The 22,500-nt window shown below is 41.4% G+C and overlaps 1 protein-coding gene and 1 long non-coding RNA gene across 4 annotated transcripts in view; one reads left to right on the top strand and one right to left on the bottom strand.

Moving 5' to 3' along the window:
- The window catches only part of LOC131352999 (uncharacterized), a 16,921-nt gene extending 10,535 nt beyond the window's left edge, over nt 1-6,386 (bottom strand). For both annotated transcript variants that reach the window (XR_009204573.1, XR_009204574.1), the window contains exon 1: nt 5,931-6,386. This is a non-coding gene — a long non-coding RNA (uncharacterized LOC131352999). The remainder of the gene's footprint in view (nt 1-5,930) is intronic.
- The window catches only part of acsbg2 (acyl-CoA synthetase bubblegum family member 2), a 29,652-nt gene extending 8,490 nt beyond the window's left edge, over nt 1-21,162 (top strand). For both annotated transcript variants that reach the window (XM_058389627.1, XM_058389626.1), the window contains exons 2-15: nt 5,012-5,147; nt 5,332-5,402; nt 8,711-8,964; nt 11,259-11,347; nt 12,076-12,196; nt 13,592-13,672; nt 13,857-14,006; nt 14,106-14,276; nt 14,556-14,737; nt 14,853-15,095; nt 15,464-15,681; nt 16,086-16,225; nt 17,800-18,046; nt 18,926-21,162. In XM_058389627.1, the coding sequence (XP_058245610.1) occupies nt 5,035-5,147; nt 5,332-5,402; nt 8,711-8,964; nt 11,259-11,347; nt 12,076-12,196; nt 13,592-13,672; nt 13,857-14,006; nt 14,106-14,276; nt 14,556-14,737; nt 14,853-15,095; nt 15,464-15,681; nt 16,086-16,225; nt 17,800-18,046; nt 18,926-19,044 (2,199 nt within the window). In that variant the 5' untranslated portion in view covers nt 5,012-5,034 and the 3' untranslated portion in view covers nt 19,045-21,162. The remainder of the gene's footprint in view (nt 1-5,011; nt 5,148-5,331; nt 5,403-8,710; nt 8,965-11,258; nt 11,348-12,075; nt 12,197-13,591; nt 13,673-13,856; nt 14,007-14,105; nt 14,277-14,555; nt 14,738-14,852; nt 15,096-15,463; nt 15,682-16,085; nt 16,226-17,799; nt 18,047-18,925) is intronic.
- The last annotated feature ends 1,338 nt before the right edge of the window (nt 21,163-22,500 follow it).

Genomic DNA, 22,500 nt, shown 5'->3' with positions numbered 1-22,500 from the left:
TGTGTGTGCGCTAAAGATCAAATTGTGTTGTTACTATTTTCATTTTCTGTTCCATCTTTAAATATGGATTTTAACATGAATGAGCGCATCCTAATTGGACGACACGTATGATACGTGTGTGTGTGTGTGTTCAAGGCGGGGCTGTGTTTCCTTGTACAGGGCTCCAGATGGTGGGTTTAATATGAAGGCAGGAAGCTCACTGCTTAAACACACACACACACACACACACACATCCAAAGTGCTCCCTCTGAGCTGGGGGGTCAGTTAGCAGGGGGCACATGCTGAAGGTGTGGGTCCGGGTGTGTCTTGGTGTCGTTTGCAGACACATCAGACTTGTGTAACACTTTGACTTGTGTTTTATTTGATCATTTTGGGGTGTAATGGCAAATTTCCACCATCGAGCCAGACACCAGAGGATCAGTGCTGAGATTTGGGTCCAGTGCTTGCTGAGATTTGGGAGGGGGGGGCCTGTGTGTTTAGGGAAAAAAAACGTGAAAACGGTTTGAGAACACTAGCGAGAAGACGTGTTGTGGAATTAGCGTTTTTTAAAATCATCAAAGAGATGAGTCAATTGCAACAGTTCACCTTGTGTGTTTGGATTGACTCAGGAGGTCAAAATGGAGAGAAACGTGGCCTCGGGCTATCCTTCTTGTCCAGGAGATTTATTTACTAATTATACGTATATTTCGATTCTGAAAAAAACCCCAAAACATTAGAGCCTTTTCATATAAACGGTGTACAAAAAAACCAACTCACAAGCTTGTAGGTGCGATTATTAAACGTTTTTGGCTTTCCTGTTGATTTTACACGGCACGCGAAAATAGAATGGATGGATTGTAAATTTCACTCAGTCTGAAAACTTTCTATAGCACAAGCACCAAGATCCATAGAACCTGCACAGGTCCTGAGAAACCACAATTACGTCACATGACGCTAACTGAATGAAAACCTAGCAAGTCCTTATCACCTCCCTAGGCTGGGAATTCTCACCGTCTTGAAACGTGTGTTCTCTCCTCAGTGTTCAGTTGACCAGGTTCTCAAGAAAGGTTAAACGTCTCTCCGGGTTCAGAGTTCTCGAATCGCAGGAAAAGGTTTAAACGCGTCAAATTCTTGTTTAATGAACCGTTACTTTGATGTGAATATGACAGTTTTAGGAGGGAACAAGGTACCAGAGCATGAGGGTGGAGCTAAAGGGCTGCTGCTCACTGATTGGTTGCTTTTTGCCAGATTTTTTTTTCCACACCAACATTTGCACCAGCCAGCGACTATTCCACGTACACGTGTGATCCGAGCCGAAATTTCGACAGCAATCGACACCTGAGCGGAGATTTTCTCGAATCTATGCAAATTAAGTATGACGCGCCCAACCGACCAATCCACACGTCCTGCATGCAGCCGCGTGGTCCGACGTTTCTTCAACTTTGGTTCACACGGCAACTAGTTCCCGCTTACTGATTCCATATAACTATGGTTTCATTCAGTTCTGTCGTATAAAGCTCACGTGTCGAGACGAGACGTCTGAAGCGCCTCGTTTTGAGACAGCGTTTGAGGTTTATTCCCTCACAAGCGTGAATGCAGTCGATTAATATTGCATGGTGATGTCGGATCACGTCTGAGGCGCATCACGCTCGTACCGGCATCAGCACTGTGCTGGGTGAGTGTGAGTCACGGCATTAAGTGTGTCGACACTGAGAGAGAGTGTGTGTGTGTGTGTGTGTGTGTGTGTGTGTGTGTGTCATAAGCCATAATGAGCTTTGGGCATTTCATAATTACGGTTGTGTGTCTTGTGCTGAAGTGTGTTTGTGAGAGAGAAGCACGACAGGTATGTATGTGCTACAGGTTTGTGTAAGTGTGTGTGTGTACATATAAATGAATGAGTGTGTGTGTGAGAAAAGTTGAGTAGCTCATGTGTGTTTGTTTGCCTTCATGTATATGATTTTACCACTAAATCTCGTGTGTGTGTGTGTGTGTGGAGGGGGGTTACAGGAGGAAGCTAAATATGGTGTGTGTGTGTGTGTGTGTATGGAAAATCCTGTTGTGTGCACAGTTTGCGACCTAGAAAGGTGAACGGAAAGACAGGCGGAATCCCCTGTTGTAATCATTACGAGCACCATCCTATCCCACATGGGGTGTGTGTGTGTGTACAAGATAAACACTCTAAATAAGGCAGAACACTGCAGGTTGCTGATCACCTCCACGTTTCCTGGGCGGTAATTTCGTCCTCGTCAATAATGTGCCGTTACATCCCCGGATAAATTACTTCCGCAGATAAATCTCTTGCCACATGACATCTCTAATCCATCATCAGGGCACCGGTGACCTGACCTGAAGAGTGTGAATTCAGATCGGATCCTGCGATTAACACGTCCGACACGTGAAGGTATGTACAGGATGCTCGAGCGGATGGAGAGAAATGTGAAAGACTGGAGAAACCTGCTGGATGGAGGTGTGAAGTTTCTGCAGGAAGAGTGAAGCGTGTAGGACACGACCTCATGGTTCGAGAACATCTTCAGGCACATTAGAAACAAATGACTACCTGGGGAGGGGGAGGCGGAAGATGAGCATGTAGGATACGATCTCAAGGTTCGAGAACATCTGAGGTTCAGATCATCTCTCTGGTCAGTTTATTGCACATTGGAAACGAATGACCACCCGGGTGGGAGGGGGTAGATGAGCACCTGCACTCTGCATCTGTATGTAGGACACGCTCTCAAGGTTCGAGAACATCTGAGGTTCTGATCACCCCTCTGGTCAGTTTATTGCACATTGGAAACAAATGATCACCCGGGGGGGTGGTGTGGGGGTGGGGGTGAGTGGTGGAAGACGAGCACCTGCCCTCTGCATCTGCTTCACAGTACAGTGTAAAAAAAACAAGCAACACTTTGAGTGAACCGATAACCACATAGGTCAGCTTACAGATGGCCACAATTGGCTAACACGCTTCAGGCGAGAGATAAATAAACGTGGCCCCTCCCACTCATGACCAGTTTGACTATTTACTGGTGATGGCTGTGACATCACTGGGATTCAGACTGGTGTGAAAAATGTTTTCAGTCCCAAACCTTTGGCTCTTGGTTCTTATATAATTCACACCTAATTATAAACCCCATGTTTGTTTATGTAATATTTTACAGTGTGTTATGAATAACAATAACAGGTAATATAAAGTCATTATCGCGACGCTCTGTGCTAGTTTGTGTTAATGATTTATCGTACTAGCCTGGAGCCGAGCCGTGGGCCGCTGATATCATCCAGGAACACAGCGAGGGTTTTCCTGCCTGGAAACGACCCCCTGTTCTGTTGGGATTGACCTCGGGACAGGAAACAGGACGTGCTCGGCCATCACGTGGAAACGAGTAATACGCGGCTTTGACGTTTGTCGGTCGCTGTTGTTTAGGTGTGGTTTGATTTGGTTCTTGATGTATTTGCTAGATTGTAAGGAAGTAGGGGTGTGTGTGTGATTGTAGGTTTTTTTTTAGCATCATCAGTTGAATTCTGCTCAGCTATAACGTTGAGATACGGCTAGTTTACATTTATTTGACGTTTTGTTTTGACTTCAAAAAAATTAAAAGTTGCTATCTTCTAGCTAGCTAGTGTTCTAGCGGTCTTATTAATATCTTTAGAGATCAAAACCCTGCTGTGCTCCCAAGCTAAGAACATTTATCTACAGGTCCGTCTTTATGGAAATGTTTTTACAGAGCATGGATGGATGGATGGATGATGGTTCTTGCTAGCGTAGCTTTTGAGAATCTAGTTTTATGTTAAGAACAAGCTAACTCTAGCGTACCTCGTCTTTATGGCCTGTTCATCAGCCAGAAGATAACAAGTTGTAGGAAGTGGTAGCGTAGTGGTCAAGCTGTTGGTCTCCTAACCGGAAGGTTGTGAGTTCAAGGATGATGATGGATGGATGAATGATCCTCGCTAGTTTAGCTTGTGAGAATCGAGGTTCACAAAGCCGCTTCTGCCGGGCCCTTCAGCAAGGCCCTTACCCCAAAGTTGTGTAAAAAATTAAGATAAAATGTAAGTCACTGTGGATAAAGGTAAATTAAAAAAAATGTAAATGTCATCCAGAGCCTTATCAGTGTTAATTATTGTTGTGCTACAATGTAGCATCTGACCGTTAGGATAGCTAGGTGCTAATTTGGAACTGTTAGAGCAGAGTAGTGAGACAGCGTGATACGGATATCATGATGTGAGTTATGTGATGGTTGAGATGTTCACGAAGCTCCACCCCCAGGATCTACCTTGGCCCAGAGAATGTCTATAAAACCTCTGATGATAACAGATCTGTATTTTAAAGTTCTGAAGTGGGTTTAATCTGTTGGTTTTAATCTTCCAGGTTATTTGTACGAGTAAATCTGCGTCCACACACACAGTGAATTTTATCGCTCCAGTCTCTCTGCTACAAATTCTCCAATAGGCTACTGGTTGCCATGGTAACAACCTGTATCGCTAGCTGGCGCAGATAGCGTAACGAATCAGTTTTCACGTCGCTAAAACTTGAAATTCCCGAGCGGGATTTGTCGTTCATGTATAAAATTCAGCAACGTCTATCTGCGTCATATATCATACGAGATGATGGAGAAGCTGTGTGTGTGTGTGTGTGTGTGTGTGTGTGTGTTCTCTGACCCGGGTCACATGACCTCTACTGGCTTCACTCCCGTCGGATCAAAAGTCGCTGCATTGAGTCACTCAGTATTTGCATAACTTTTCTCAACTTTAGTCTTCTGACACACACACACACACACACACTTGTTCCTCAGGAGCACATGTCGGGGTCATGTGACTGCCACATGTCTCTGAGTGAGCAGGTGTGTATGGAAAATATGAGCTGAAGCACACACACACACACACGACTCACTGCACACATGCTAATCTGGTAGCCCATCTGTTTGTTGTTCTCAGCTACGCTAGCGTCCCGTAACTCCAGTGTGAACAGAAAGAAGCCTGATTTGAGCCGATTTGTAGTAGTGTGTTAAGGTTTGTGTGTGTGTGTGTGTTTTCTCTACAGTGACCGGGTGTGAGCCTTTAGTCATGTCCACAGAAGCAGTGATGGATCCCTCAGGAGACGTGAGCGTCCTGCAGTCCTGCGCTACCGAAGACAGCGTCACTTCTCTGGAGGACCCTACTGCAGATTCCACAGCCAAGTGTGTACTGCACCCCCCCCCCACACACACACACCCTTCATTCAGCCTGTTAAATAGTGACACTGCACTTACACAAGCTAAACCTGCTTTTAGCTTTTTTTTGTGAACCTTAGTGTGTGTGTGTGTGTGTGTGTGTGTGTGTGTAGAGCTCTCGACTGACTCGGTTTATTTCATTCCTTTACAGTGAATCATCAGAAGAGGAGACTCCCTGTGAGAGGGAGGAAGAGATCATCATCAACACACACACAGAGACTGGTGAGAACACATACAACCTGTTGAGACAGGCGCACACACACACACAACCTGGAGAGACAGGCACAGACACACACAAACATATCCTAGTGAGATAACCCCCCCCCCCACACACACACACACACACGCACACCAGATCCTAGTGAGATACCCCCCCCCCACACACACACAGATCCTGGTGAGATAACGCACACATACACACATGTACAAAAAGCTTGGTGAGACACACACACAGAATCTGATAAAATAACACACAAACAGTGGAGAGACACTCACGTACAGAGCGTGTTGAGACAACACACACAGACTGGTGAGACATCACACACACACACACACAGACCGGTCAGACATCACACAAACACACACACACATGGAAGTGCACAGGTACAGAGACATGCAATGTATATAGCTGTGTGTGTGTGTGTGTGTGTGTGTGTGTGTGTGTGTGTGTGTGTATAGAATATCTATACTTATTAACATAATCTATTCACATTAACCAACATTAAGAACAAAACAGAAATCATTTATTACCTCATTGTGTTTTTGTCTCTTCATCTCATCACACAATATTCTCTTTCTTTCTTTCTTTCTTTCTTTCTTTCTTTCTTTCTTTCTTTCTTTCTTTCTTTCTTTCTTTCTTTCTTTCTTTCTTTCTTTCTTTCTTTCTTTCTTTCTTTCTTTCTTTCTTTCTTTCTTTCTTTCTTTCTTTCTTTCTTTCTTTCACTCACTTGTCCCTGAGTTTAGAGACATCACACACACTCGTCTCACATTTCTAAATCTGAAATTTTTCTCGGGTGTTTTGAAATTGGACACGCTCGCCTAAGAGCAGCTCTGGAAAATTCCAGGTTTGTGAAATCACCGTGTCCTTCTGGAGAGGGAGTGTGTGACAGGGAAATCAGTAGGAAAATCACCCCCCCACACACACACTTTTCCGTTCAACGTCTTCCAGTAAATCTGGTGCATCGCGGAGTAAAAGAAGAATTTCAGTGTTAGTTGACCACGCACACACACACACACACACACACAAACACACACACACACACCTTATTTGCGTATGAGTGTGTACACAGTGCTGTAATAGTGAAAGACGTGGAGGCTCCACCCCTCTCGCGCCACACTACCGTGTTTACATTGGAACAGGACGCAGTGTGGCGTTGTCACATGACCTCAGTGTTCCTAGTTCAGGAATTTTTTTTTTGTTTGTTTGTTTTGTTTAATAAATAAAATGTCACACACTCTGTATATCAATCTGTAGTTCTGTAAAAAAAAAAAAAAAAAAAAAAGTTGAAGCACATGATTCATGAGGACAGGAAGTCTATCGTCCAGTTCCTTATATTCAAAAACCCCTTTCCTTCTGTCCTTCTGTCCAGACTGCAGTTTTTATTTCTTTCCTTCTTACATTATTTATTTTTTTTCTGCTGGCTCTCTCATTTCCTTTTCTTCCATCGCTTCATTCCGTCTTTCTCCTTCTCTCTTTTTCTTTTAATTTCATTTCCCTTTCTTTCTTTCTTTCTGCTTTTTCCTTCCGTTCGTTCGTTCTTTCTTTCGTTCTTTCTTTCTTTCTTTCTTTCTTTCTTTCTTTCTTTCTTTCATCCCTACTTCAGTTTATTTCTTTTTCTTGTCTTTTCCATCTCGTTCCCTTCCTTTCTTTTTCCCGATTTTCCTTTGTTTTATTCCTTTGAATCAGTTCTTGCTATTAGTTTCTCTTTTCTGTTTTCCTTCTCTTATTTGTGATTTCTCTTTCTTTATTTAGATTTCTTTTCTTTCTGTAATATTCTGGTCTTTTGTGCTGTCCATTTCCTTCCTTTCATCCTTTTTTTTCCATTCTTGATTTTTCTTTTTTCTCCCTTGTGCGTCTATCTGTTCATCTTGTCCATGAGCATGAAAGTACATAGTTATTCAATTATTCTCTCTCTCTCTCTCTCTCATGTAAATAACCATTTCAGGTGTTCCTATTAAAGTGCCCTAGAGAGAGTTAGCTGTGTGTATCATGGATTATTTCTGGCCTAAAGGAACACAGAGTATTTACCCCGTGTATCCGTCATTATAAATACGTTAATAATCTAATCTTTCTGGCTGATTTTATTACTCGGAAGCGTCTCAGTGTTTGGATTAAACCCCGGTTAAGTGAGGGTCACGTTTCTGTAAAAATAAACAAATAATAATAAAGACAACCAGGACCCGTCCCGGGACCACACGCAGGAGACGGTGTTTACAGAAAGGGAGCAATGGACAGTTTATCTGGAATAAACACAGCAGTAAATATGATATGTTCCTCGGGGTGTGTGTGTGTGTGTTACTCTCTGTGTTACTTTCTTTAAAAGTCTCGGTTACACAAACGGACGCTTGTTGTTTTTTTCCTGTATTAAAGTTTAGAAAGACGAAAGAATTCGTCTCAGACGGCATTGTCCATGTGATTAACTCTCAGAAATATCATTGGAACGGTTCAGTGCAAAAGTTTGTGCACCCCCCCTTTTCCTTTCAGCCCTAATATGTTTTAAATGAGGAGGAAAATGCAGCTGTTTTATACACATCTGGCATGTGGATTTGAAATAGTTGTAAGAGAAGGATATACAGAGGCTCTATTAAGTCACCTCTTGGTCTCCTGGCTGCATCTCTGACCGGTCACATCTGATGTGTGATTGATTGACTAAAAATGTCACTCAGATGGGTGATTTAAGGGGATTTACAGAAACCAATGGGGTTCAAGAATTTTAAATATATTTTACAATCTGTTTAGATTTAATTTTACTGTCCATTTCATTTAGATTTATAACATAATCCTCGTAAAAGTCTTCAGGGGTTTGAAGGCTGATGCTATCAGGAGGAAGATGTGAAAATTGATGTGGCTATTGGGGGCCAATATTTTCTCCCATGGTATATTATTACAATATTTATTATTTTACTGATTGAGTTTTACAGGTAAATGGTGGGAGTGCTAGTTTTTAGAGAATATTTTTAGCCTTTTAAAATAAGAGTTAATTAATTAATTTTGAAAAATGCTGATGGAATTAATTACATGGCATTGATTCTGCACATGGGGCGCACAAACTTTTGCACACATGACCAGCCAAAATGCTACTACTAGAGCTGATGTTAAAATATATTTTCTTGAAGGATGTTATGTTTCATTATTAAACAAATAATTAAACAAAAGTAAGTAACCCAGGGGTTTGTGTGTTGTACCCATGATGCACTGTTCTAATTAGACAATTAGCAACTATTATAGTTTTCCTCCTGACGTTTATTTGCATAACAATCGTATAAACTGTGTCTGAATCCATCCCTGACGTCTGACCTCTGACCCACAGCTCCCGTCTCGTCAGCCCCGGACTCGGGCTCGGCTCTGTGGACGTGTCAGAGGGACGGCGAGGTGAAGCTGAGGATGGGCGAGTCAGGGCCGGCGGCTGAACCTCCTCTCACCGTGAACCAGCTGTTCACACACGCTGTGGAGAAATACGGTAACCAGACGGCGCTCGGATGGAAAGAGGGAGAACACTGGAAGAAAATCACTTTCGGGGATTATTACAAAGAGTGTCGCACTGCCGCCAAGAGCTTCCTCAAGGTGAGGATGGAGAAATGACAATGAGAAATAAAGAATGAAAGGGAGACACAGAGAGTGAGAGAGAGTGAAAGAAAGGGAGACACTGAGAGAAAGAGAGAGGGAGAGAGTGAAAGAAAGAAAGACACAGAGCACAGAGAGAGAGACACAAAGGGAGATAGACACACCCAAAGAAAGAGAGAGAAAGAAAGGGAGGCACAGAGAGCGACATATACAAAGAAAGAGAGACAGAAAGAAATGGAGACAGAGACAGAGAGAGAGAGAGAAAGGGAGACCAATACACATACACACACACACAGAAAGGGAGACTGAGATACACAGAGAGAGAAAGGGAGACACAGAGAGAGGGAGAGACAAAGAAAGGGACACGGAAAGTGATGTACACAAAGAAAGAGAGATAGAAGGAAAGGGAGACTGAGAGAGATGCACACAAATAGAGAGAAAGAAAGGGAGACCGAGACAGAGAGTGAATGAAAGAGAGAGACATAAACAAAGAGAGAGGGGAAAGAAAGACGGATAAAGAGAGACATACAAAGAGAGAGTGAGACAGACAGACAGAAAGACAGACACAGTGAGGGGGACACACAAAGAGGGAAAGAGAGATGCAGAGACAGACAGAGTGAGAGAGAGAGAGAGAGAGAGAGAGAGAGAAAAAAGGGAGAGACATACAAAAAGAGACGGAAAGAAAGACAGGGAGAGGCAGACAGACACAGAGACAGTGTATATATATTTTGTTTTAAAATGGATTGAAATGTCTTTCCGTGTTCAAGGCATTATTTATTTATTTAGAAATGGAGTAATGTTTGTGATAAAGATTTTATTCTGAAGTGATGACTGATGAAACCAGCATCAGTACAGATCCTCCTTCCTGTATCCGGCGCCAGCGTCTCCGCCTCGGATCATCGCTCCGATATTAAACCTGATTCGCTTTCTCTCGTCATGCGCTGGGGTCAGCTTTACCGCCCGGTGTCTTATCTTATCTCAGTGTCCTCCTGACCGTTTTACTTCACTTTTTAATTGTGACAGAAGCCAGTGCTGGATTAACCACGATTCTGTAGATCATTAACACACAGCCATCTGGGTTTATTGCTCCTTTTACGGGACATTAACCTCCAGTACACTGTGGAATAAAACCCGAGGTTAAAGCAGACCCAAGGCCTCGGTCACTCCTTTTCACTCCGCCCACATTTTAACTTCCGAAACTGCTTCATACCACAGCGCTGACGGATTCTCCATTCTGATTGGCTCTGATAGTAGTTCCGGCTACTGGACAATGGGTTTATATTAGAAACGGTCCATGTGGTGAAGTTTTCAGTGAGATGATATTTCAGAAATATTTATGGAAGGAGTCTCCAGTATCAGCCCTTTGTAACAGGAAATAGGAGTGTGTGTGTGTGTGTGTGTGTGTGTGTGTGTTTTCTTTTGGTGAGGAACTTTGAGAGGTTGGTGACATTTCAAAGTAAGAACAGGAACTAACTTTGTTTATGGTTTAATAGAATTCAAAAATAAAAGAGAGGGAGGGGGGGAGAAGGGGGGGGAGAGAGAGAGAGAGAGAGAGAGAGAGAGAGGAGAAGAAGAAAGGGAGACGTACATAAAGAAAGAGAAAGAAAGTTAGACAGAGAGAGAAAGAAAGGGAGACAAAAAGAGAGACTGGCAGAAAGAGAGATAGAGAGACAGAGTTTTGGTCTTTACGCATTGATGCTTTTCTGTTTGTGAACCTGAAAGGGAGGCAGAGGGAGAGAAAGAAATAGAGACACAAAGAGAGAGAGAGGGAAAGAGAGATAGACAGAGAGAAAGAGACAGTGTTTTAGTCTTAGTCTGTTTGTGAACCTGAAAAGGAGACAGTGAGAGAGAGACACACACAAAGAGATAGTGGGAAAGAAAGGAAGACCGAGAGAGACACAGAAAGAGAGAGAAAAATAAGAGGGAGACACAGAGAGAGATGAACACAAGGAAAGAGAAAGAAAGGGAGACAGAAAGACACAGAGATAGAGAGAGAGAGTCCCAAAGAGAGACATACACAAAGAAAGAGGGGGAAAGAGACCGACAGACAGAGAGAGACACGCACAGAGTTTTAGTACGCATTGATGCCTTTCTGTTAGTGACCCTGCACAGTTGTGGGTCAGTGCAGTAGAACTTCAGGAGGAAGCAGGAGATGTCGGGGGTGTGGGGGGGTATTACAGCGCTCCGACACATGTGGTCAGGTAAAGTGAGAACGAAGCTGTGGGTTATGTAAGGATAATAGTGTGCGTGTGCATGTGCGTGTGCTAATTTGTTCTTTGTGTATGTTCTTCCAGCTCGGTCTGCAGCGCTACCATGGAGTCGGCATCCTGGGCTTCAACTCTCCCGAGTGGTTCATCTCTGACATTGGAGCCATTTTGGCTGGGTTAGTGGTGTGTGTGTGTGTGTGTGGTGTTGTTTTATATCTCTATGCATCTCTGCAGACACATGATACAAAAAGAATGACATAATCGCTCATTGTTAAATAAAAAATTGTCAACATTGCTAAATCTGAGCACTGGAAGAAGGATAACGCGCTTCAGGATGTGCTGTTACAGGAAAATAATCGACTTCAGGGAGCTTAGAGGACCTCAGCATCATCACACCATCCTGCTGTTGATTATTTTCCTGTAACCAAACAGCTCTGATCCTGCTTCTACTATTAAAACAAAACACTAAATAAATAAATAAATAAATAAATAAATAAATAAATAAATAAAAATGTAGTAAAAAAATCTTGTTCATTTGTCATATGGGCCAAAAAAAGTTTGCTTTTTAATTTTTACATTTAAAGTTTTATTTATATATTTATAGTTAGTAAATAAATAAATATGCCCCACTTAATAATTTTACATGGCAATTAATTTATTTATTGTAAGTAAATACATAAATAAATATGCCCCAATTTTTATTTATTGTAAATAAATAATTATGCCCCAATTAATAATTTTACATTTAAAGTCATTCCTTCTTTCTTTCTTTCTTTCTTTCTTTCTTTCTTTCTTTCTTTCTTTCTTTCTTTCTTTCTTTCTGTATTGTGTGTATATAAAAAAAAAAAGTGCTTCTTGGAGAAAAAAAGTTACTCACACCGTCCTGTTGTTGTTGTTGTTCCAGAGGTTTCGCTGTAGGCATCTACACCACCAACTCCCCGGAGGCGTGTCAGTACGTGGCTGAGAACTGCCAGGCCAACATCCTGGTGGTGGAGAACCACAAACAGCTGCAGAAGATCCTGCAGGTAAAGACGCTGGTCTAATCTCAGGCTGCCTTCACACATCATACACGACTCCGGTGAACAATTCAGATTGTTTTTTAAACCGGATCCGTTTACATCATGACGCTTCACTTCAGTAATTCAGATTAGGTTTTATTTCTGCCAAATCCACGTGAATTCCCATCTGACTTTTCTCCGTCAGGACACACAGACATTAATCTGATATGTGTCTGATCTAGGACCACATACAAAAGCAGCTCGGGTTTTTACTTTTTTCTGTCACCTCAAGGCAGATAATCGGATTTGTTAAAGTAAACAGAGCTGCAGTTAATGCCTTAGAGATTAGATTTGATTAGATTCCAGAGCTTTTTTGTCAGCTGGGTGATGTAGACAAAATCTTATACCAGGATATGGATCATTTTGAAACGATAGACACATATTACATTGTCTTTAAAGGTGATTTAAAAAATCTCTGTACGTAATAATTCGTTCATGAGTTCTTGCTAGCCGATATTTATTTATTTTAATTAAATATTTATTTATTTATTTAATAAATAAATATTCCCCAATAAATATTTTTTACATTTAAAGTTTATTTATTTATTTATAATAAATAAATATGCCCCAATAAAAAATGTACATTTAGTTTATTTATATATTTATTTATTTAAATGGATCATTTTGAAAGAGTAGACATATTTTATTTATTTATTTATTTATTTATAATATTTTTACATTTAAAGTTTATTTATTTATTTATATGGATTATTTTAAAATGATAGACACATATTACATTGTCTTTAAAATTGATTAAAAATAAATCTCTATACGTAATAATCCGTTCATGAGTTTTTTCTAGTCGATAAAACAGAATTTAAACAAAATTTAAAATTTAGTATACAGTAAACAAAAGAACGTTCTCAACAAACCCTAAAATATTCAGTTTATAAACACTGGGAGGTTAACAGCAGGTCATCATGATGTTTATATGCAGTGTGTGTATGTATGTGTATGTATGTGTGTGTATGTGTGTGTATGTGTGTGTATGTGTGTGTATGTGTGTGTGTGTATGTGTGTGTATGTGTGTGTATGTGTGTGTATGTGTGTGTGTGTGTGTGTGTGTGTGTGTGTGTGTGTGTGTGTGTGTTGCATTTTTCCGAAGTTCACTGCTTGGTAATTAGTTCAGCAAAAATAAACAAATCCACTCTGAAATGATGAGCAGATCAGCTGGATGTCACTCAGTGTGAACGTCTTATCAATTTACCAAGAACATAAACAACACAGCTGCTGAGAAGCCCGTTCACGCTGAAGAGCATTTTTAAGAATGAAGAACTTACTCACTGTTCCTTTTTTAAATTTAGTTTCAGGTTCCATGAAATGTAATATCGTGTGTGTGTGTGTGTGTGTGTGTGTTTTCAGATCCAAGACAAGCTGCCTCACCTGAAAGCCATTATCCAGTACAAAGACGCTCTGAAAGAGAAGAAACCAAATCTTTACTCGGTAAAAATCATTCATTTATCTTTACTACACACACACACACACACACACATACACGCAAACATACACACACACATACACACACACACACGCACGAAAACTGTTCAGTGTGAAGATGCCTAATCTAATCTGCTCTCCTCTAATCTTTTCCCTTGTCCTGTGCTTTTTTTCCCTGCCCCGCCCATAGTGGGAGGAGTTTATGGAACTGGGCCGGAACGAGCCAGATGCGCCGCTTGATGACATCATCGCGTTGCAGAAACCCAATCAGTGCTGCACGCTGATCTACACATCAGGAACCACGGGACAGCCGAAGGGGGTCATGCTGAGCCATGATAACGTGAGCTGAAACATCACACACACACTATTCTATTTTTAATCAGCACTATATGAATGTCCACATAAGTGCTAAAACTTTCGCCGTCACTCTCGGTTGTAGTTGACATGGACGGCGTATGCGACAGCTCACACGATCCGCCTTTCAGAAGACAACCAGGAGGTAGTGGTGAGCTATCTGCCCCTCAGCCACATCGCCGCCCAGATGGTGGACATCTGGATCACTATGAGGGTGGGAGGAGCCACATACTTCGCCCAGCCTGATGCCCTCAAGGTGTGTGTGTGTGTGTGTGTGTGTGTGTGAGAGAGAGAGAGAATGTGTGAGAAAGGTCTCAGAGACTTTCATGGGATTTTCATCTCAAACCTTGAGGTAGAACCACATCAGCCAAGAGCAAGAATCTGATGCATGTAGAGAATACACACTGACCCAAACTGGACATGCAGTTTGAAACAAATAAAACCTGCAACGTATTTCTGATCTTCCAAAATTGCCATTGGACCATTTTTTCTCCTTGGTCTCATGTTTCGTGTTGTAATTCTGTCTCTGTCTCAGGGCTCGTTGGTGAACACCCTGCGTGAAGTACGTCCCACGGCGTTCATGGGAGTTCCCCGGGTCTGGGAGAAGATGCAGGAGAAGATGAAGGCAGTCGGAGCCAAGTCGTCCACCGTGCGGCGCAAAGTGGCATCCTGGGCCAAAGACGTGGGTCTGCAAACCAACCTAAGCAGGATGGAGCGGTATGTAAACACACACACACACACTCCTACACCTTCATGTTAGACTATCAGACGTCGTGTTTGTTATTATCTGTACGTTTTATTTTAAAGATAATCTTATCTTCCTCCATTTCAGGAATGGTACGATGACGCGCATGCCGCTGAACTATCGCCTGGCCAAGCGTTTAGTGTTCAGGAAGGTGAGGAAGGCGCTGGGGTTGGACCGCTGCATCCGCTGCTACACAGGCGCCGCGCCCATCACCAAGGACACGCTGGAGTTCTTCTTCAGCCTGGACATCCCGCTGTTAGAGCTGTACGGCATGAGCGAGAGCTCCGGACCACACAGCATGTCCATACCTGAGGCCCTCAGACTCACCAGGTACACACACACACACACCATTCATCATTTCTCCATATAAGCCATACTCCATATAATGTCCAGTCCTGTGGAACAAATTCCACTTTTCTCTTATGTTATAGCAGCTATGACCCACACTAGCCGCTCTATTTTCTTTAACGAGGTTAAAAAATCCAAGCTCTGACACCGGAGACTCCTTCCATAATTGTTAAATAAACATTTCCTCACGTAAACCACCGCCATATGAACAAATACACCCGCATTTTTTTAAAGAATGAGCCGTTACTATAGAAACGATCACGTATTCACCTAACGAGGGCATTAATATGTAAATAAACTTGTGATTTGTCGCCTCGCTCTTAATTTTATTTTATTTTTTTTATGACCAGCTGCGGGAAGGTGATCGGAGGTTGCCAGACGAAGATCTTTAATCCCGACTCGGACGCAAACGGCGAGATCTGCTTCTGGGGCCGTCACATCTTCATGGGCTACCTGAACATGCCCGACAAGACGGAGGAGGCGCTGGACGCAGACGGCTGGCTGCACTCCGGAGACCTGGGCAAACACGACAAGGACGACTTTCTCTACATTACAGGACGAATCAAAGGTAGTGTACCCTCACACACTCTCTCACACACACACACACACACGAAAATTTCTCAGAAAAAGATGCCCTCAGTCTCATACCAAGATATTGGTTTATAAATAAAGTAGTATAAATATTGTGCATGATATAAAACAAGTGAAATGTTCAAGGTGACATTACTGAGAGATGAATTTAAAAAAGGGAGTTAAGGGCCCTCAGTCACAGGATCATTATTAGTTAAGGGACCTTAATCAAGGGATTATTAAAGGTTAAGGGCCCTTAATCAAGGCATCATCAGTGCTTCTGTAGCAGCCGTGACTTACACAATGTTGTAACAAAGATATGCTGTAACTTTAAAATGTAAATATCATGGTGTGTGTGTGTGTGTGTGTGTGTGTGTGTGTGTGTGTGTGTGTGTGTAACAGAGCTGATCATCACTGCCGGAGGAGAGAACATCCCCCCGGTGCCCATCGAGGATGCAGTGAAGGAGGCGGTGCCCATCATCAGCAACGCCATGCTGATCGGAGACAAGCGCAAGTTCCTCTCCATGCTCCTCACAATCCAGGTAAATACACAACTTAGTGTCCTTCTGTTACAGGAAAATAATCAGTGGCGTAACGAGGCGGAGTTACTGTTACATCCCCCAAGCTGATTTTCCTGTCCTGTATTTATACCACAGCAACTAACGTGTCATTGTCTGCGTAAAAGAACGTACTTTTTATCTGTTTATAGTTACATTTAACGTTCTGCAAATAGTCACAACAACTCTGTCTGAACTCTGAAGACTTTCCCATATCACAAAAACTTCCACTGACTCTGGAGACTCCTTCCATGAATTTTTCCGTAAAGGTTTACATTTCCTCTCGGAAGATCGGCCTTGATAGGTTTGTTCAAAGAGAAGTCTCATATCCACGTTGGTTGTCATGGTAACCGTGTATTTAAATTGCCTACAAAAATGATTTCTTTATGCACTATAAGAGTGTTCTCGGCTTTTCCTCATAAATCATATGCTAGTCTGATCAGATAGCCCTGTTAGCTTAGCATTAAGATGCCCCATTAAAATGGCTCATGCCTGCTCTGGATGATTTTTATTTATTTTTTCCTCGCCCACTTTTCTTGCTGACGTGGAGGGAAAAAATTCCTGATGCGGCAAAACTCCTGTTTACGCCAAACGCTTTACGATGCTCCGCAAAACAGAACAAGAACATAAACCTGTCCAGTTATCTCATCTTTGTCTGTCATTACAGTCATCAGGTAGTGATTAGGTCCCCTGCAGGGGATGTGAGATAAGCTCTTATCGCGATCCCTATCATAAGCTTTACATTGTGTGGTAGAGTCAGTGTGCTGTTTGTCTCCACCTGCTGGTGGGTTTCGGCAACTGCACTTTCCTCACACAAACCCTCCACACCTTCACTTCCTGATCCGATCCACCTTATTATAGATGATCTGTTACATTAGAGACGCAAAGACATTTCTATTGCATACATAGTTATTTATTACACCGAAAAATGTGCAGGATTTAGAAAAAATAACAAAGAAGCCCATTACAGACCACAAAAACATGCAGTTTTTCATTATAATGTTAAATTAAATAGCAGCAACTTCACAGCAGTCTGTGATTTGATCTGATTTTAATGAATAAATGTAATATATTTGATTAAGTTATTGCTTATTAATTGTGTAATTATATTAATATATAAATTAAAAAATTAATCCATTTAAGTCATTAATAAAAAATCACTGATTATAGACAGTCACATTAATATTGCAGCATGTCTTTAGGGGTTTAGTTTTTCTGAACCTTATTTAGGAATTCAAATGAATTTAAAAATCTTTTTTAGGTTCTCGGGTTAGTTTTTGCAGTTTAAACTCCTCGAAAATATTGACTCATAATCATTTATAACAAAATGTTATAAAATCTTTTTGTTTTCCCTCTCTCTCTGTCATATTCTCTTTGCATCTCTATTCTTTCTCTCTCTTTCTTTTTCTCTCTCTCTCTCTCTCTCTCTCTCTCTCTCTTTCTCTCTCTCTCTCTCTCTTCCTGTCTCTCTCTCTCTTTCTTTACATCTATCTTTTTGTCTCTCTCTGTCTTCATCTCTCTACTCTCTGCATCTCTCTTTCTGTCTCTCCCTCTCTCAGTGCCAGTTAAACAATGAGACCGGTGCCCCGGAGGATGAACTCACCCCTGAGGCTGTGGAGTGGTGCAGGAAGTTAGGCAGCTCGTCCACGCGGGTGTCTGAGATCTGTGGGGGACGCGACCGCCTCGTCCACGCCGCTATCCAGGACGGCATCAACAGAGTGAATGAGAGTGCCACGTCTAACGCCCAGCGCATCCAGAAATTCACTGTCCTCGAGCAGGACTTCTCCATCCCCGGAGGAGAGCTTGGTGAGTGTGTGTGTGTGTGTGTGTTTCAGTCTTCTCCATGCTGTAAAATGAAGGATCATGTACAACGCAGACACACTGACTCGTGGTGGTTCATGTGTAAACTGACGGTAGTGCAGCAGGTTAATATCAATGCTATGGTTTCTATAGCAACCATTCTACTTAATAAATTCTGCTTATTTTGTAGTATAATTATAGTTATCTTTCATTAATAAACTTTGGCACATTACTGCAGTAAAAGAGGAATAAACATAATGTTATAGATAATGGATAATGATGTTATAAACATGATGTTATATATAAATAACCAGTGTTAAGAGTGCCATCGCTGATATTTCTAAAACCACACAACCCCTGTGTTCTATGGCATCATTGGATGAATTATCCAGCTATGTAAACCTGATGATAAACAAAGCTGTATATCATGTATGTATATTAGGTCTTAGTACTTGGTTTTATTAGCGGTTCTGATCTACAGTGTTTCTCGCACACGGATGAGAAAACATGTCTGTTCAGTAGGTTTACATCATACTTTATTATAATAATGTGCACGCTTAAATCAGCAAGTTATAGGATTTATAATCTCTTTCGCAGTACCGCAGCAGTCCACCAGGTGGCAGCATTTGGCTGGAAATAAATGGAACCGTTTAAAACAGAAATAACATTTTCTGTGGCAGTACCGCAGCGGTCCACCAGGCGGCAGCATTTCACTTGAAAAAAAATTAATAAAGCGGTATTTTAGTGACTCTTGCGGAGTAACCGGTCAAAGGAAACCGAAATGAGGAAGTTGTTAAATATACAGACAGACTCACTCTCTATCTGTCTCACTCTCTATCTGTCTCACTCTCTATCTGTCTCACTCTCTATCTGTCTCACGCTCAGGTCCCACTATGAAGCTGAAGAGGCCGGTTGTGCTGAAGATGTACAAAGAACAAATCGAGAACTTCTACAAAGAAGCCGTGACCCCGAGCAACCCTGAGAACCCGCTGCCTACTAAATAACATCTCTACCAACCCAACCCCTCCCCCCAAACACACACACGCCTTCTGTCTGTATTTGTGTCGCTTCTCATGGAAATTATTGCGTGTGAGACGCTGTGCAACCTTCCCTACTTGATGTTCTTTAATTCTCTTCTGCGATTTGCTTTTGTTCCATGACGCTTTATTTCTGTTTACACTTGCGAGCGTGACGCTAAAGAAACAGATCAGGTTTGTTTATTTATTTATTTCTGAGGTGTGATGAGGTTCATAGGAGAGCTATAGACTTAGTGCAGATTCATCGGGAACGTTCAGGAATCTGTTTATGAATTGCTTATTTATAGTTTGTGCGTTCACCAAAGCATAACAATATAGAAGAAGGAAACAGAAGGTGTGTAGCTGAAGTGTGTTTCAGACTCGTCCTGCTCTCATTGCTCTGCAGTGAAGAATGTTCTAGATTTAAAGACGTTCTAGCACCAATGCTCTATCCGTCCATCCCTCTGGAGAAACAGACACCATCTTTCTCTGAGAAAGTTCCACGAGGTTCTTGTTGTTAATGTAAAGAGACTCGATTCCAGACGTACAGAAATTCAGGAGATAACGTACCCTGAGATGTTTGGGTTCCCCAAACTGTTCCCTTCTTAGATCTGGATCTTCAATTAGTTTGCACTTTTCTCTAAAACCCTATGCCAAAGTACTTCCTAAAGGTTCCACATACCAATAAGGGAAGCTAGAACCATTCCAAAGAACCCTTGAAGAACCTTTGGTGTAGGATTTTATAGAAGTCGTATGGATTCTTGGAATGTTTCCTCTTTGAAATGAAACTTTAAAATTAAAAATTTCTGACAAGCAGTGTTGGAAACTTTCAGAAAGATTCTAAGTAGAAGCCAGTTAGGAAGCTTAGCAAACCAGCTGAGGAACCTATCTGAGAGGGAGATCTTCAGTGTGAGGTTCTGTAGATGATGTCTGGGAACTTCTGAAACTTACAGAAACTTTCAAGTTCTAAGTAGAACATGAACCCCCTTTATGAACTATCCACTGAAGCCTGGAGGAACTCAAAATCTTCTTAAAGCTGGGCATGAAATGTGAACTTAAACATAGAAAAATAAACAGAAACTGTTAGAGAGTTCCAAGGAGAGCCTTCAAGGATCCATTAAGACCTCAAAATCATTTGTTGGGGTTCTACTTGGAAAGTTTCTCTCCAAGTTTCAGAAACGTTCCACATTTTAAAGCCCTTCAGAACTATCCGAGGAACCCTTGAGTAACTTCTTTCCCTTCTGTTTACAGATGAAACATGAACTTCAGAAAGAAACCCTGGGGAGGGAAAAATAATCATAAAAAATGAATAAACTGTAGGGGGGAAAAAATCCTAAGAATTAAAGGGACGTGTTCTGACTGAACCCTTGCAGATCCCAAAAGATCTAAAAATCATGTGTGTGTAAATGTTCACGATGAGGCTGAAGGGGCGTGGCCTTTCCCCTGATTTCTTTCTTTGTAAGAGTTGTTGATAAGGTTGTAATAAATGTAGTTGTGCGCGTGTGTGTGTGCGTGTGTGTGTGTGTGTGTAGCATTGAGAGCAGTGTATAGACTGAAAATATCACTCTGTTTCTCTGACTCTCTGAATCCCTGCCAGTGAGAGCAGCAGGGATTTGCAGGTCAGATGATGTTTTTGCACTATTTATTGCCTCTCTCGTGTGCTGCTCTGGTTTCATGGAGGTTTTTCTTTTTTTTTCTCCACCAGCAGCAGGTTTAAAGCCACGAAATCACACTGTTAAAGCCATGAATGTTGTGTTTCTTTATTTTCTTCTTCTTTTCTTTCAGCCATGTTCCATGTTGAAATGTTCATATTCAGGGTCTGATTTCTTTTTTTAAATTATTCTTATTGTTATAATGTCACCTAACAGATTGCAGTGAACTTGTTATATATTGTAAATAGCTTCCTGCCTGATCTGTCCTGTGTGTGTGTTTATTACATGACTGAACGTCTGCTCTCGCGTCGTTTAATGTGGTGTAAAACTCAATATGAAGAATAAGGAAATATGAAGAATCTGCTTTTGATAATTTGGCATGTTGTTGATATGACCGAACAGTTACATGGTGGTAAATCTGTACAGTGATGAGATTAAAATCTGACATACTGGAGCTTCTCTTTCTGTTGTGGTGGTGTGTAGGAATTTACATGTAAAGCTCATATATGTAATATCCTGAACTACAACTTGGGGGGGGGGGGGTGTCTCCTTAACGTCCTCAACGTCTCCTTAACTGGGAATTCCTACTCAGGAACTGGTGATGGACTTGGAGTTCAGCAAGTGACGTCCAATCAGGGGCAATTCTAGGATTTTCATTTAAGGGGGAGGGGGTACACCCAATGAGGGTGTAATAGTAAACAAATAAAAATAAATAAATTAAAGGTTTGACTAACAGGGTAGGGTGGTAACACTTACTGCAGCATTCCACTGTATTGCAGAGATGTGTCTAACATTTGAGTACTGAACAAGCCAAATACCAGTCTTCCTGATCTCACACACACACACACACACCCCAGTCGAAGTCTGCCGCCGTTTTCATATGAAATTGATCACCAGTTTGTGTACAGTTTATGGAGAATCGCAGAATTTTTAGAGGGGCTGAATAGAAATTTTAAGGCTAAAGCCCCCCTAAAAATGGCCCTATGTGTCCAATCAACGTCTGATGAGGAAAACTCTGGAGCTGATGTGTCTTTCTGCACTTTATTCAGCTAAAATGAAGAATGAATTTTAAAAAAGCTGATTTTGGATCAAGTTTTTTGTCTTGAAATTAGTTTGAAAAAATTCTGTTGGAATTTAAAAAAAGTGAAATCTAAGTTTAAAGTCATTTACAAAAATAATATTAATAATAATAATGTTGACAACTAAATTATAAAGTTAGCCATACTGCAGATAATTAAAAAAAAATCTATCTATCTATCTATCTATCTATCTATCTATCTATCTATCTATCTATCTATCTATCTATCCATCTATCATGTATGTATATGCTGCAGGGTTGAGGATTTATTGAGTAAGAAGCCACAGTATTGTTAAACATGATATATATAGAATTTATATAAAATTTAGACTGAATGATACTGGGAAAAAAACCCAAACTATTATTATTATTATTATTATAGCAAACCACCTTTTTTCCTTTCAGCTTGCAATTTTTTAAATGTAAAAATGTAAAAGAATAAAAAGTGCTATCTCAGCAGTGTCATGAGATGATTTCTCAGGATGTAGATGTTGTTATAGTCAGGGGCCGACTGGTCATCGGGAGCACAGGGACATTTCCCGGTGACCTGACGGTTGTTCTGTCCTGCCGCCACTAGGAATGAATCTTCGGACCTCTCAATCTACCAATCGGGAAATCGCGGATTGAAATGACGTCACCACATGACCCAACGTCAGCGACGCACTGCTTAATTGGCTATTTCCAGAGGCAGGTAATAGGTGTGTTCGACTTGAA

The sequence above is a fragment of the Hemibagrus wyckioides genome, linkage group LG05 (genome assembly GCF_019097595.1).
Source record: "Hemibagrus wyckioides isolate EC202008001 linkage group LG05, SWU_Hwy_1.0, whole genome shotgun sequence".
Lineage (NCBI taxonomy): Eukaryota > Metazoa > Chordata > Actinopteri > Siluriformes > Bagridae > Hemibagrus > Hemibagrus wyckioides.
Note: the sequence above shows the minus strand (reverse complement) of the source record. Positions and strands in the feature narration are given on the sequence as shown.